General features: G+C 44.9%; 1 protein-coding gene across 1 annotated transcript in view; it reads left to right on the top strand.

Moving 5' to 3' along the window:
• CACNA1C (calcium voltage-gated channel subunit alpha1 C) overlaps positions 1-16,060 on the top strand; it is a 742,093-nt gene that overhangs the window by 116,344 nt on the left and 609,689 nt on the right. Inside the window, 2 exon segments of the mRNA XM_025198804.1 lie at positions 9,934-10,255; positions 13,435-13,540. Of these exon segments, the coding sequence (XP_025054589.1) occupies positions 9,934-10,255; positions 13,435-13,540 (428 nt within the window).

The following is a 16,060-nucleotide window of genomic DNA, read 5'->3' as shown; positions in this document are numbered from 1 at the left end:
TTCTGAGGGCTGGGAGCAATCTCCTGCTTGCTGCTGCCTGGCTAGCCGGGAGTACATTTGCTTCCAGTCAGCTGTCTACACATGCTGTACTGCATAGTAATTACTCCTGAGTAAATTTGCTACTTTTATTTACAGGTAGCAAATTTACTCTCAATTAGAGCAAGTTACTGCACAGTAAGCGTCCGTACATATAGATGGTGATACTTACTGGGCATGTCTACATGTTCATTAATGTGCTGTAGTTATTGCCCATTAAGTTTAGTACTTGTACAACCAAGTACTAAATCAATATTCAGTAACTGGCCCCTACTGCACAGTAGCGCTGGCGCACAGCTTTTTAGTGATGCTAATTTCACAATAGCCTAATACTACTGCACAGTAGCGTATTAGCATGGTTTTTGCCCTGCATGCTACTGCACAATAGAATTAGGCTACTGTGCAATTAGTGTCTTGTATAGACATACCCACTGTTCAGTAATTTGCTCTAATTTGAGTAGTCTCATATAGACATGCCCACTACGTCTATTTGATTACATGTAGTTGTTTGTAGATTACATGTAGGTGCAGAAAATGTAAAATGAGTGTGTCAGCCAGTTGACTGACTGCTTCCTCTAGAAAATAACCAGGCAACCTTATTTCAGTCTACCCTAAAATCTGTTCTTGAATAACATAAGCAGGAAACTAACTATAGCTTTTCCTGCTTTGAGAGGAAAACTGTGACACCCTTGTAATAATATGGAAATGACTGACATAAAACAACACCTGACCTAATAATTTCCTGTTCCTGATCCATTGAGTGAGGAATTTTACAATCTTATGTGTTGTTTACCTAAGGGTATACCCTGTTGTACTCTTCTGCTTTAATTGAATGGTACCTTTCCATCACCCTAATGCATTTACAGTGTAACCATTACTGTGGTGTCTTGATGCCATATACACAATATGAAAGAAACAATTATCCACAAGATTTTTTAAAAAGATCTCCAAGCAATTTTCTTGTTTTTCCTCATTTTAATTATGTGTCTAATTAATTGTATCTTGGGGGTAGAAGGCAGTAGGTAGGCTTTGTCTGGTCCCTCTTTTTTTTTTGTGTACAGCAATTCACAGGTGCCCAGCTGATATGTCTTCTCCAGGTTTGTTGAATAATCCTCTTTAAAGCTGATTTCTAGAAGTATTAGACTTAGGGCAGCCACTAATGCCCCCGTAGACTCCAGGACATCCCCTTAATGAGGGGCAGGACTACCACCCCCCTTGGCCAATCAACAGCAAGGGGCAGGACTGCCTCCTCAGCCAATCAGCAGTGAGGGTCGGGACCACCAGACTCCTTGGCCAATCAGCAGCAAGGGGCAGGACCACCACAAAAAGACCAGGAAAATGTCACTGGCCTTGGCTTATTGCTGACTGTTATAATAAAATATTAATTCTCTTTTATTTTGTATTTTAATGACATTGTGTGCAGACAGGAGGAATTTTGTTCATGAGTACCAAATTAATAAAAACTAATTATCCACTGAGATTCAGTCTCACTCCAGCCCAGCTCCATGCTTGGGAGCCAGGGCCACACACTGCACAGGCACCTCACCTCCCCCTCATCAGCATTCAGTACAGACGCTGGGCACTCAGGAATATGCCCTGACCACTCAGTGCTGGGCTGAGTGGGGTCAGTGGGTGCTGGATGCCTGTGGCAGTGCAGCCAGCTGACTGGAGGCATCCGCTTTTTCTTCCACAGGAGACAGACAGGTTTGCCTGTCCCAGAGGAGAAATAATGGTTTAATGAGCTGGCCGAGCCACCCAGGAACCTGAACTCTGCCCAAAGCTCCCCCTCCCTACACAGCAGGACACCCCAGGGACTCACTGGGCTGCTTTATGGGTACAAAGACAGTGACAAGAGCCTCCTCCTGGTTCCACTGGCATTCCAGCAGATACAAATACTGTGCTCTACCTGCCTGCTCTCAAAGCCACTACCTTGTGCCAAGGCAGCGCAGGGGTGTGTGTGTGCAGACCAATTGCCCGGTCCTGGCAGGCCAGCTGCTCCCGGGGCCCAGGCTCACCCTCACATGCCCAGCCCAGGTTCAGGGAGCTGGGGCATATAGCAGCACCTCAGCTTTCACTGTGCCTGGATGTGCAATGCAGCCATAGCTCCTTGCGCAGATACAGAGCGAGCAGCCCTTGGGATCCTTCACTTCCCTCCCTCCCTCCATCCCTGGCTGGCTGACTTCGAACTAGGGGTGTGCAAAGCAGGCCATATTCGATTTGGATTTGAATTTGGGCCAAATCGGGGGACAGTGATTCAATTTGTTGATTTGGATCACTGTCCTGATTCGATTCAGCTGAATCCGAATCCTTAAGATTTGATGCTGATTCGGAGAATCAGCAATTCAGCTATAGACACTGCTTTAAATGTTTTTTCTACATACCTCAAGGTACCAGGTGTAGCTTGTGAACACTGAGATGGTGGGGGAGATGGAGCATCCTACAGGAACATGGGCGGGCCCCGAGCGTGCTAAGTAGACCTGTGTGAGTCAGCAGCGATCCGATCCGGCTTCGGATCCAGTTGTTTTGGATGGCCACAATCCGATCCAGAGCTCTGGACTTGATTTCCGCCTCAATCCGGCCAAAGCGGCTCCGAAGCTTTGGAGCCGCCTCAGAGATCCGGCCATAGGTTATAATGGGGAATCAATGAAATATCTATAACTTTGTTGTTTTTTGTCCAATTTGGATGAAACTTGCAGGAATGGTAGTGTCACAGAGCACGGAGGTGCCTTGCTCCTGGAGAGGGGAAACTGCCAAGGAGAGAGCCCTGGCAGGGAATAATGAGCACAGCTGTGGGTTGCCTGGGGCAACCAGGAAGTCAGCTGACTGGAAGGGGCAGGGCCTGGCCCTCATAAGGCCCAGGGGCTGAGGCCAGGCTAGCAGTTCCCTGCCAGTAGCCAGAGAGGCAGGAGCTACTGGAGTTAGGGTGCGAGGAGAAGCCTAATGGCAAGTACAGCCTGACCAGAGTTGAGCAATGTTGTTATAGCCAGAGGGTGTGTTTGAGTTATAGCCAGGAGGCTCGAGTTTGTGTTGTTATGTATTACATCTGTGGCTAGGGTGAGGCTATTAGGGGTTGGAGGAGGCCTCGTTGGGGACTCACAACGAAATGTGAGGACCCTGGCGCCAGTGAGGGCGCAGCATACTCAGGGGGAACCCACAGTAGCATGGGGACCCCGGCGCCAGTGAGGACACAGCTTGCAGGATGTATAGACCCCAGCCCCGGAGCGGGGCGTTTGTAAAGCCCGAGTTGGGCACGGCGAGCCCCAGAGAGGGGAGCGCCTTATTGAGAAGCCCAAGCGTGGGCACAGAGAGCCCCAGAAAGGGGGCAACCTTATTGGAGAGCCCAAGTTGGGCCTGGCGAGCCCCAGACAGGGGGGGGCATGGAGAAGCCCAGTGTGGGCGTGGCAAGCCCCAGAGGGGGGGCGCTGTGGAGAAGTCCCAGTGCGGGTGTGGTGAGGCCCAGAGAAAGGGGTACTACTGAGAAGCCCCAGGGCGGGCGTGGCGAGCCCCAGACAGGGGGGGGCATGGAGAAGCCCAGTGTGGGCGTGGCAAGCCCCAGAGGGGGGGCGCTGTGGAGAAGTCCCAGTGCGGGTGTGGTGAGCCCCAGAGAAAGGGGTACTACTGAGAAGCCCCAGGGCGGGCGTGGCGAGCCCCTGAGGAAGGCCTAGTACTGCGGTAAACCCTGGAGAAGGGCAGAGTAGTGCGGTAAACCCTGGAGAGAGGGGGTAGTAGTGCGGTGAGCCCTGGAGAAAGGGGTAGCAGTGCAGTGGGCCTGAGAGTCAGGTGGCATAGCCGAGAAGTCCCAGAGTGGGCACAGAAGTCCCCAGGAGAGGGGCGCTTTATCGAGAAGGACCCTGAGAGGGGCGACACTACAGAGAAGGCCCAGAGTGGGCGCAGAGAGCCCTAGGAAAAGGGCTGCATTGGGGAGAGAGCCCCAAGAGAGAGGCAGCATTCTAGAGAAGTCCCAGAGTGGGCACAGAAGGCCCCAGGAGAGGGGCAGCTTTATAGGGTGCCCGGGAAGCACCCATCATACAGGGAGACCCCCGGAGAGTCCAGGAAACCATGGGGACGGAGGTCCCAACTAACCGTGCCCAAGGAGACGTAAGGCAGCCTCCCAACCTTATCTAACATCAAAGACGTGGCGGGCGAGAAACTGAGGGTGCCCTTGGGCGGACTTGGCACGGAGACGGGGCCTCAAGGAGATCACGGCCCTCCTGTAGGACCCCGCCGTGACAGGTAGCCTCTGCTGAGAGCATGAAACCTGCCAAATTTCAAGAAGATCAGTGCAGCGGTTTGGGGGAAACTGTAACCCAAATTCGTAAAATCCAAACTCTTGTCACGGCTGTGTGTTACAACACAGGGGCGTCAAAACTGCAGGGCTGGTAGCTCTTACTGAAGCCACAAAGCCTGTCAAGTTTCAAGAAGATCAGTGCAGGGGTTTGGGGAGAACTGCACCTCAAGCTGCGGACAAGCAGAACTCATGCCATGGGTGACACTGCGTGTGTTAAGGCGCAGCGGGGTGACAACCACAGGGGTGGTGGCCCCTGCTGTGATGCCTGCCAGCTGTTGAGGAGATCGGTGCAGGGGGGTTCTGAGGCTCTGCATCCGTAACTGCTGACCGACAAAACTTGTGCCAAGACTGTCTCTGTCTTGGGGCAGTTGATTGTCTGTATTGATTCTTTCCTCTCCGTAGCCTGATTTTGTAGGTGCTAATTGATGCTCGTTAAGTCATTATGTAGTAGCTAGGTCCTGTGTATTGAGTGGTCCCTGAGTCCCTGGTCCCTGGTGAATCATGATTGATTGATTGGTAACTGGGAACACAGCAGCTTAGCAGCCAGGCCTGCAGCAGTCTCCCCACTCCCCGCCCCAAGACAGGCAAGTCAGTCCTGCAAGCACCCATGGCAAAAGTTCTGCTTGTCTCCAGGTTGAGGGACAGTTCCCCCCCAAACCCCTGCACCGATCTTGAAACTTGGGAGGCTTTGTGGCCTCAACAAGCGCCACCACCCCTGCAGTTTTGACCCCCCTGTGTTGTAACACATAGATGTGATGGGAGTTTGGCTTTCAATAATTTGGGGTACAGTTGCTCCAAAACCCCTGCACTGATTTTCTTGAAACTTGGCAGGATTTGTGGCCTCAGTAAGAGCTACCACCCCTGCAGCTTTCACCTTGTTGTAAAGCCTAGACATGACATGAGTTTTGCTTTCAAGAGTTTGGGGTGCTGTTCCCCCCCCAAACCCCTGCACTTATCTTTTTGACACTTGGCAGGGTTCATGCTCTCTGCAGAGTCTAGCACTCCTGAAAATTTCATCCAAATCGGACAAAAAACGTTTCATCCCAAAGAGTCCGAAGCTTCTCCGGATCCAAAGCTCTGTCCGAAGAAAGATACTTGGGGGTCGTCATTGACTACAAGATGAACATGAGCCTTCAATGCGATGCTGCGGCTAGTAAAGCGACCAAAATGCTGTCTTGCATCCATAGATGCTTCTCAAGCAAATCCCGGGACATCATTCTCCCCTTGTACTCGGCCTGGTGAGGCCACAGCTGGAGTACTGAATCCAGTTTTGGGTCCCACAACTCCAAAAGTATGTGGAGAAGCTTGAGAGAGTCCAGAGAAGAGCCACTCGCATGATCAGAGGTCAGGAAAACAGACTTTACGACGACAGGCTGAGATCTATGAGACTCTTTAGCCTGGAAAAGCACAGGCTCAGGGGTGAACTGGTGGCCACCTATAAGTTTATCAGGGGTGACCATCAGTACCTAAGGGAATGTTCGTTCACCAGAGCGCCCCAAGGGATGACGAGGTCGAACGGTTATAAACTACTGCAAGACCATTTCAGGCTGGACATAAGGAAGAATTTCTTTACTGTCCAAGCCCCCAAGGTCTGGAATAGCCTGCCATCGGAGGTGGTTCAAGCACCTACATTGAACACCTTCAAGAGTAAATTGGATGCTTATCTTGCTGGGATCCTATGACCCCAGCTGACTTCCTACCCTTTGGGGCCCAGGCGGGGGGGCTGGACTCGATGATCTTCTGAGGTCCCATCCAACCCTAATGTCTATGAAGCCTTGCATAGCCCTAGTGCTAAGCAGTGGGCCCGGAAGTGGACCAGAAGTACTTCTGGTCTACTTCCAGGTCTGCTGGTGAGCGTGCAGGGGACACCTCCTCCCCGGCACCCCCAGCTTGGCAATCAGTTGCGGGGGGACCCCGGGTGCCCCCAGACCCAGGAGGCACCAGTCACTGAGCCAGGGGGGGCAGGGGATCCCCTGCGTGCTTCCCGGTGAACTTGGAAGTGCTTCTGATCCACCTCCGGGTCTACTGCCGAATGTGCTGGCGACCCCCCCATGCTCCCATGAGACTCGCCATTCACTCCATCATCTCAGCATTCACGTGCTACCTGGTAACTTGAGGTATGTCAAAAAAACATTTAAAGCTGTGTCTGTCCAATCATTGAATCTCTCCAAATGGATTCGGAGGGTTCTGATTCAGTTCAGAGAAATTAAAGGGTCTCCAGATTTGATTCAGATTTGGAGATTCAGCTGCCAAATCGGGCCGAATCTCCACCGAATCGAATCGGCAACCAAAACCAAAACGATCTCAAATGGTCACAAACTACTTCAAGATCGTTTCAGGCTGGACATAAGGAAGATTTTCTTTACTGTCCGAGCCCCCAAGGTCTGGAACAGCCTGCCACCGGAGGTGGTTCAAGCGCCTTCATTGAACACCTTCAAGATGAAACTGGATGCTCATCTTGCTGGGATCCTATGACCCCAGCTGACTTCCTGCCCTTTGGGCAGGGGGCTGGACTCGATGATCTTCCGAGGTCCCTTCCAGCCCTGATATCTATGAAATCTATGAAATCTATGAACTTCACACAGCCCTACTTCGAACCCTGCTTCTCCTGGCTGTGCCCCACCCTACCTCTAGGCACAGGCAATAGAATTGCAAGGACAAAGGATTGACATCAATTAACTGAAAAACGGCACTTTTTGTAATCTGTTCCTCATTCAGAAATGGACAGTGGACAAAGTTTAAAAATGATGATCCAGTATAAAACAGGACTAATGGCCACCCTAATTAAACTGTAAACTAGCTCTGCTATGAGAGATGACCACATTCCTTCTCAGAGTTTATCTTATCTACCCCACCTTTGGGAGGCATATCTTTCTGAAGAGTTAGCAGCACCTGTTCAGAGGTATAGGGAATAATAGTGCGTCAAGGACTGGCAGTGTTCTGACAAATGGAATCATTTTCTTATGTGCTGGTGAAGAGGAACTTGTTCATCTCCAGCAAGCTACAGGGCATTTCAGCTTTCTAATGTAATTACCAGTATCCCGAAATATGGGCCAGAGGCTAGTTCACATATAACAACATCTAAGAGAACTCCAGGCCCTGTGCCAGAGCATACCTAAATAATGACTTCTTTTCAGCCAGCAGCTGATTGGTGTGACTTAGGATAGGCTTTATCATTTGAAAGTTTCACTTTTCTAACAGTCTCTATTTTAGGCTGTGGAATGCTGTCTCTGGCAAGACTCAGTTCAGCTTGCAAACCCCAGGTCTGTTATGCAGGCATGGTGGGACTAGGCCCACCAGGAATCTATAAGCTCTCAGTGCTTAGAGGAATAGAGGGATGCCACTAACTGTAGAACAACTGTCCTTGGGACAAATCATGGAAAAAACAGGAACAGGAGTTTAAAAACTAGGGTTTCAAGAGCGGGCACTGAGCAAAGAGCACCTTGCTAGCTCCCACTGGTGTGGACATCACTCAATGAAGCTGTGCCCAGAGATGTGCACAGGTGAGTGAAAGGAAGATAGTCCCACAGCTTCCCATGTGTTGTGGCTGTCCACTCCCCTCCAACCCCTCCAAGGGAAACCTTGGAAATTTCTCTCTCTCTCTTTGAGTGTATTCAAACAAGTACTTGAGAAAGCAGGTTTTGATGATTCTGGGCCATTTGGCTTATTGGGATGTCTCAGCACAGGTGGGCAGATGGCTGGGTAACAGTTATTGCTTAAACAATGGAAAAGCTTTGCTTGCTTAAAAGGGAGACTTTTTCATATTGCAGAAGACTTCCAAATATCAGGCACACATAGAGACACACTATTTTGTATGCATTTTTGGGGATTATGCTACTTGGGCAAAATCCCTATAATCTCTTCATGTTTGACCAGAAATAGGTGTAGGAGTTACTGGATCTTATTCTCCACTCTTTTATGCTTTTTTTTTTTTTTTTGCAGCAGTGCTACCTAGCTGACTTCAGTTATTCAACTGGTAGAAAACCAGTATAAGAGGGTAGAGAATTAAGCTCAGCTGATGAGCGTATATAGTTTGACTGTTCCCAGTTATCTAGGAAGCCACGTTCCATTTCATGTTCCATTTCACCTCAGTAAGGACATCTTGCTGTAGATTTAGGACACTGTGATTTTCATGATAGCAGACTGATGTCATAATCACAGTAGTCTAGACATGAATGCATACCTTTATGTACACAAGTAATAATGCAGTCAATGGGACTGCTTGTGGGACTAGGGATTACTCCCGTAAAAAAGGATTTGAGTGACTACTACACTATAACATCATGAAGAAGGAGTAAGACAGTGGTTCCCAACCTTTTTTTTCCATGACCTGCTGCTGGGAGCGGAGTGTGGCCATGGCCCAGGGTGGGGTCAGGGGAGCTCCCGGCACACAGCACAGCTCATCCTTTGTGTGTGGTGCTGCTGGCATTGCCCCCGCGACCCTCATTTGGATTGTGCCCCGAGGTTGGGAACCACTGCTGTAAGAGAACTTTTAACAGCAGCAATGATGTTCAAAATGATCCAGTTCATGACATATTATAATATACATTCAGGAGTTAATTCACAAAATGAATCTAAGAAATACATATTTTACTTGTGGTCTTTAACTTCACATTTTCTTTTCTGGATTTTTGTTGGACTGGAGATATTTTTAAATTAGCTGCAATGTTAGTCCTCTGTGTTGTTGAATAAATAGGCCATTTTGCCTTCTCACACATGCTCCAATTTGTCTTTTTTTTTAATTGTATAGTTCATGAACTGGCTGCCCATCAACTTAAAGCTGCCCGCATAGGGTTAAGTTGTGCCCCCCAGGCTCCTGCTTAGCCACTGCTCCCTCTCTTGCTCTGGCTGCAAAAGCAGCTGAGGCCTCCAGGTTCCTTCTCCCTCCTCAGACTGTCATTTTCTGCTCCTGCCTCAGGGGGTGGGACAGGGCAGTGCCCAGTATGGGAACAAAGGGTAAGTTTGGGGCTGCACAGGCACACAGAGCAGCATCGGGGGGCCCATACAGTGCAGGAGTGAGGGGCACAGTTGTGCAGTGCAGCAGTTGGGGGAGGGGGGACACTGTCCAGGTGCATGGTTCACCAGTGTGGGCATCTGCGTGGTGTGCAGCTTGGGGGTCTGTGGCTTACCCTGGTGTGGCTTGCACAGTATGCGACCCCCAAGTCACTTGGATGTTGGACAGCCCTGGTGCAGCTAATTTAGAGTTCTTAATACATATGAAATGAGTTGGTGTTAAACATCTGAGTTTGAAAGAGGTGAAATGCATCCTTGCTTTTATTAACGTTTAGGTAATTGAACTTCTTAAAATAAGAGAATGAGGGAGAGAAAGGAGGACACTTGTCTTGAGTGTCTAGAGATTGTATTGATTGCAAATTATAAAAAATCCTTGTGTTTCCATTAGTTTTCATGTGAGAATATTGCAATGTGAATGACACAGCACAGTAGTATCATCATCAAATGGAGAGGTTGACTGGAAGAGTATTTAGTAAGCACATACCCTACGGTTGTTCTTGACCTCACATTCTGATTTTGCTGATGCTAACTATTTTTAGAAATATTGTTTCCTCCTGCTGTTCATAGATTCCCTTTTTATGGTTTTTCTTTCACAGGTTCCAACTATGGGAGTCCCCGTCCAGCTCATGCCAACATGAATGCCAATGCAGCTGCAGGGCTTGCCCCAGAGCATATCCCTACTCCAGGGGCAGCTCTGTCCTGGCAGGCTGCTATCGATGCTGCCAGACAGGCCAAATTGATGGGTAGTGCTGGCAATGCAACAATATCCACAGCTAGCTCCACACAGAGGAAACGGCAGCAGTATGGGAAACAGAAAAAACAGGGTACTACCACAGCTACACGTCCTCCCCGGGCATTGCTGTGTTTAACACTGAAAAATCCCATCCGGAGGGCATGTATCAGCATCGTCGAATGGAAATATCCTTTTTGATGTAGTTGCATGGAAACAAGCAAGTTGTTTGTGTGCATTAGGCACAGTTTGTAAATGTGCATAAATAAATACATTAAGTTGATGGGCACCAGTAGGAATCTAAAGGACATGAGTAGTATCTGATGGCTTCATTGAGGGCAACTGTGCTCAAAAATTCTAGGCAACTGTGCAGAAGTCTTGACTATACTTGTGCATCAGAAGTCACTTATAGCTTAGCTTGATGAAAACAAAGGGTCAATATCTCCCCTTACCAAAATATATAACTCACGCTGACACCAGTGGAAGCTGTGCAAATGGGTGGCACCACACTAACTGTAGTAGATGGGCATACTGCAAAAGAGAAGGGGCAGCACAAAAGAACAAAACTTGGTCGGGTAATTGTTGCCCATTACTTGGAACTGGGGGAGGAGTGGTGGGGGGAGAGATGGGAATATGATTTCCTGAATAAAAAATCCAGTGAAAGGTGTGTGTGTGTGTATATATATATACAGAAGGCTGGATCTAGTAGCGTGAATAAAGGCCAGGCTCTGTCAGAGATGGTACCTAATTACCATTGTAGCAAAAGAGTTTAATGTAAGGGCTCAGTCCTGATTCACTTGAAGTCAATGACAGTTTGGACATTGCCTTTGGCAGGCCAAGGCAAAAGGTCCAAAATGCAATACAGATTTATTTTGTATAGTTACATAAACTGGATCACTGATCCTTTTAGGAGCAAAATACTGATTGAAATATAAGGAAGGCTTCCAAAACACAAACCTGCAAGCTAACCATAAAGGGTAATTACTGTCTAGCTCAGCTCTTCAATAAAGGCCAAAAAAAGAATACAGGTGTGTAGAGAGTAGCCTTCTGCACTGAACACAGTACAGAATTCAGCAGTTAACTAAGGTGATGGAAAATGAATGAGGGGTATAAGATCTGATGTGCTAATTTAGATATTGTTCCCAAGGATGCTTGAAGGGACTTGAAGATGCTTGAAATGGAAAAAATGGAAAAAGAACCAAGCACTGTAAACCTATTAGATCTTGCTGAAACAAAACCTTCTTTTTTAGATGAAGGAACATGTTAAAAATTGTCCTGTCAATAGCTGTTCATAGATGTCCTTAAGCATGTACCTGTCTCTTCCTTCCTGCTAGTTTTTTAATCCTCTTGATTAGTTTTACTACTTGTTATCCTTTCTAACACAACACTAATGCTTTTAGCATAAGATGATGGAAGATGACTAAAGCAGACTTAGATGAATATCAGTTTGCTTGGTGGAACCACAGTAACTACACAGCCCTAGATAGATCACAAAGTGACATTTGATAAATGAATAAAATCAGTGTCAGATGAAGTGAGTGATGTGTTGTAAAGCAGGATATAGTACTGATGGGATCTGGAGAGGACCAAGCAATGCAATTAAATCAATCTGACAATGCTGATGCTGGATTTTTGTTTAAGTTTAAAATGAGTAAATAGGACAAATAGACTTTTCCATCAAAGTCTGTCTTTGGAAATCTAGTGTTTGTAGCCACTACAAATATTTTGACAACAACAATATCAAAGGGTTGTGATTTAATTTGCTTCCAGACCCTGGCTATTCCTAATAGTTTAAACTTTATTGAGAAAGGTAGGATTTGATGTTTTGAATATCAGAAACTCAATCAGAATGGATGTTAAACAAATATCCAATGTCACTTCTGCAGTGTTGGTGACCTAAGCATTATAGAATTAAGACCTGGAAAGTGACACTAACTATAAGTTAAAACAAAACTAAATTAGGTCATGTAAAAAACTGTGCAATTATGCTAATGCACAGTAAAGTAGGCTACTGTGTGTTAAACATCACTTAAAAACCATACACATTTGTTACTGCGCATTAAGGCAGCTTAATACACATTTGTTTAGTACCTCTTTGAGAGCCACATATCCATGTAGGGCCCTAAACAACATTCACAAAAGTCAATGGGCATGTCTACACATGGGCCTACATCACTGTATGACATGTTATGGTGATGTAGTGATCACATGAGTGTACATGTATTTTTGGAAGTACTAAAGCATGGCCTAGTAATTGTCTGTATTGTGCTGTGCACACAGCGCACGGTTAGTTTTAGCTGCTAGTTTGCCATAGTGGCTCACTGGAATAGGAGAACGCGCTCCTACAGCAAAGTAGCTGCTGGTCATGTGTAGATTCACGTGATTGCTACATCACTGTAGCATGTTGTACAGTGACATAGTGCATCACTACAGCGATGTAGGGTGACATGTATATATGCCCATTGATTTATGTGAACGTTGTTTAAGGCCCCACATGGATATGTGGCTGTGTAGGGGTCCCAGGGAGCTGTGTAGGGGTCCCAAGTGCCTCTGAATGCTAATTCCACTAATCTAGTGATCACTTCTTCCATACTATCCCAGGCACATTGGATATGGTCTCATTTATTTTGAATGTGATGCCAATGTAAACAAAAAAATAAAAATAACATATTCTACCAAATCTTAAAAAAAAATCTTTGGCTTCAATCTTTTAGTAAGATGAGCAATCTGAGAACTTTTAAGGTAGGTCATTTTTCTGCCTTAATCATGAGCACCATGCTCTTTAAACAATTTCTAGTTAAATATGTGTCTAACTTTTCATTAAGGACTAAGACAAGAGAGGCTGTCTGTCTCAAAAATGTATCATAACATACTTGTTACAGATCCTAGCTCTTCTCTGATTATCTCTCTCATATTTCTCTTTGAAATGTGACAGGAGAGACTGAGAAATGTTGAACCTTTGTAAAAAAAATTTAAAATATATAGTTCTAACTGACAGTTTGAAAAAGCTGAAAGCAACTGTATTGTATGAGGAAGCATAGAGGTCCTGTCAGAATAGGCCTTTCTGTTAAAAACAGCACAACTGCACGTGAGGGAACATCAGGAAAATTAAATCTAAATAAATAAAAGAAGAAAAAACTTTTAAGAAATCTGTGTTTACTCTGGCACGCGACTGGCCTACACTGCATTTGACATATTAGGAAGAATCTTGGCTGGGAGCTCTGAAAAGCACTTAAAAAGGCATATGTTTCTTTTCAAAATATAAGGGGCCTGGAATGTTTTCTTTAAACAGAATTCTTATAAATCTTTTATTTTTTTCACTTCTGCGTGCATACATCAGAATAACTTCCTTAACTCCATTCCTCAGACCATTTGAAATAATTATTTTACTGACTATTTTCGCCAATTGTGTGGCCTTAGCTATCTATATCCCCTTTCCAGAAGATGATTCCAATGCCACCAATTCCAATCTGGTAAGTCCTCATGAATATCCAGACCTCCTACTTCGCAGGTCTTGTTTAAAACTCACCCAACAGACACTGTTGGAAGCTAAGGAGAATAAGACATGCATATGTGTAAAGAACTATATGTTTTAGTTGTGAATGCTATATTGTTTTTAGTCATATTAGCACCTGTTTCATTAGGATTTGCTTTAGCTAAGAATATTCCCAAAAATTGCAAGGCTTCTGCGTGTGATGTTTTGGTTAGCAAATTTCGGAGTTTGCTGCAGAAGTGCTTGGTAAGTTTAAATGCAGGTGTTCCAGGAGATATCTTTTATTCATTGATTATGTGTTGGTTTGTTTCATTAAATGCCATTGTGAAATTGTTATGGTCCTTCTCTCAGGTGATGCACAGCAGCATAGCTTGATGACTAGTTTCTAGGAAGTGTATTAATATTTGCATTCTATATCGGTATTATGTTTGTTCAAAGGATATTTTTTTCTCTTGCATGGGAAGCTTTTTTCCCCTCCCTCTTCACTTATGCAAATACCAGTATTTTGGGATAGCACTGTCCATGGAAAAAGGAACGTGTTTACTTTTGGCTTAGTGTAAAGTCATAGCAAAGAATTCTGCTCAGTAAAGGCACAACACAAAACAGAAGTCTGGAATAGAATCCATAGAATTACCATAAAATGCTGCCTTCCTTCCCAAAACATTACATACAAAAGTTTCCTCATGATTTGATTTGTGGAACAAAATGTTATCCTTTGTCAGAGCATAGACTAGGGACACTGTTCATTTACCCCAGTAAAAATTCATTGGGATATGAGAGCATTTGCAGGGGTAGACAAGAGACATTAAAGACCATTTCTCCTAAATAGATACAACTGGCTGTATGACTGTCACCATTGTTGAACAGATTCATGTTGTTTTCTGAGATGTAGTCATTTTGATGAGATATTCTTATAAAGTTGTCTATAACAAGCCACAGTGAAATAAAGACTTTGACTTTGCTGAAACATAAATCCTGAGTTACCTTTTACTTTGAAACTTTAGGGAAAAAAATTTTCTTATTACATTTTCAATCATTTTCCACTTTTACAATTAACTTCAAACTGGTATTGGGTTTGTGACAGGAATGTTTGTGACTTGCTATCATGCCTTATTGCCACTTTTCCTGCTGTCTGATTGCACTGTTTGAAAGCAGCAGATATTGGCTGCTGCTACTGATGTAGTGTATATGTAGATAATTCACTTAAACTTTTAAAGAAATGGACCTGGAAACACGAATCTTTCATAACTTGACATCTAGGATATAGTACACTGACTCATTGTCTGCTATCAATTTTGATTTGTAACATGGAAAGATAAAAATTAAGCAGATTTGAAGTTTGGAGGATTTAAATTTGTCTTGAGTTTAATTAAGCATAGGTAGTTGTATTTCAGCATCATGAAACTACTGGATAATTGCTTCTGAGTAGCATTTTGGATAAACTTTAGTAATGGAATCAGACAGACTGAACTGGTCTGTCTGGGAAAATATTAACAATATTAATCTGAGCAGCTGTATTGAAGCCGTCTGTAAGAGATCTGCTTTGCACATATGGTAGCTCTGTTTAATATTTTACCTCATCACATAACCACCCAATCACAACAGCTTACAATTAAATGTAGTAATGTAATAGAAAATACAAGAGCTCCAAGAGATAGATTTGTAAAAATTTGCATGTGAGAGTAGGGAGAGAATTCATTTACATGGGTAGCTATTCTGGGGAAGTAGGGAAGGGGAGAAAACTAACCAGGGAAACTGATCTCTCGTTATCAGTGGAACAGGAATATAATATGGCAGTACAAGAGTACATAATAGGCATGGTGTGCAGTGGCAATAGAGTGGGCTTTCATTCATCTGAGGTACGGTTTTACCTCTACATTTTGTGTTAGGTTCTGGAGATCTGACTGCACAGTAGCCTCTTGTCCTACTCTTTATAAAAGAGGCTTTCCATTAAAACAGGGCATAGCTTGATGGGTTCATCCTAACAGAAGCCTTCCCTGTGCTGAATTAAGCTTTCAGGTTACATTTGAGTAAGTTCAGCAGTTTTTCCTGTTAACTCCTTGTGCTCTCCTACAAGATAATAGGCATGGGTTTTATATTCATGCATAGGCATTAAAATCATATATTTTATCATTCATACAAATATATTTGAGAGCCTCCCGTTATTTGGCATAGGCTTAAAGAGTTAAATATTTACGCTGAGGAAGAGTATTAGGTACAGGTGAAAAAATGTATTAGAGATTTAGAATGAGATGAAGAATAGATGGGGCACAGAGTTAGAAGGTAACTGTTCCACATGGCAGAAAAAGCAGAACAGAGGAGTCTTGCAATTAAATGGCCAAATTGCATGCGGAAGTTTAGAGAAGTGACCAGCTACTTTGTGATCACTTCATTTTATTCTCTAGTCTAGAATCCCAAAGGATTCTTTCAGCAACAGAATGGCTATGCCTACTTCAATGTGTGTAGTTTAGTATTGTATACTGTTATGTTTGTCCATAGC

This window comes from Alligator sinensis, unplaced genomic scaffold (assembly GCF_000455745.1).
Source record: "Alligator sinensis unplaced genomic scaffold, ASM45574v1 scaffold87_1, whole genome shotgun sequence".
NCBI classification, from domain to species: domain Eukaryota; kingdom Metazoa; phylum Chordata; order Crocodylia; family Alligatoridae; genus Alligator; species Alligator sinensis.
Note: the sequence above shows the minus strand (reverse complement) of the source record. Positions and strands in the feature narration are given on the sequence as shown.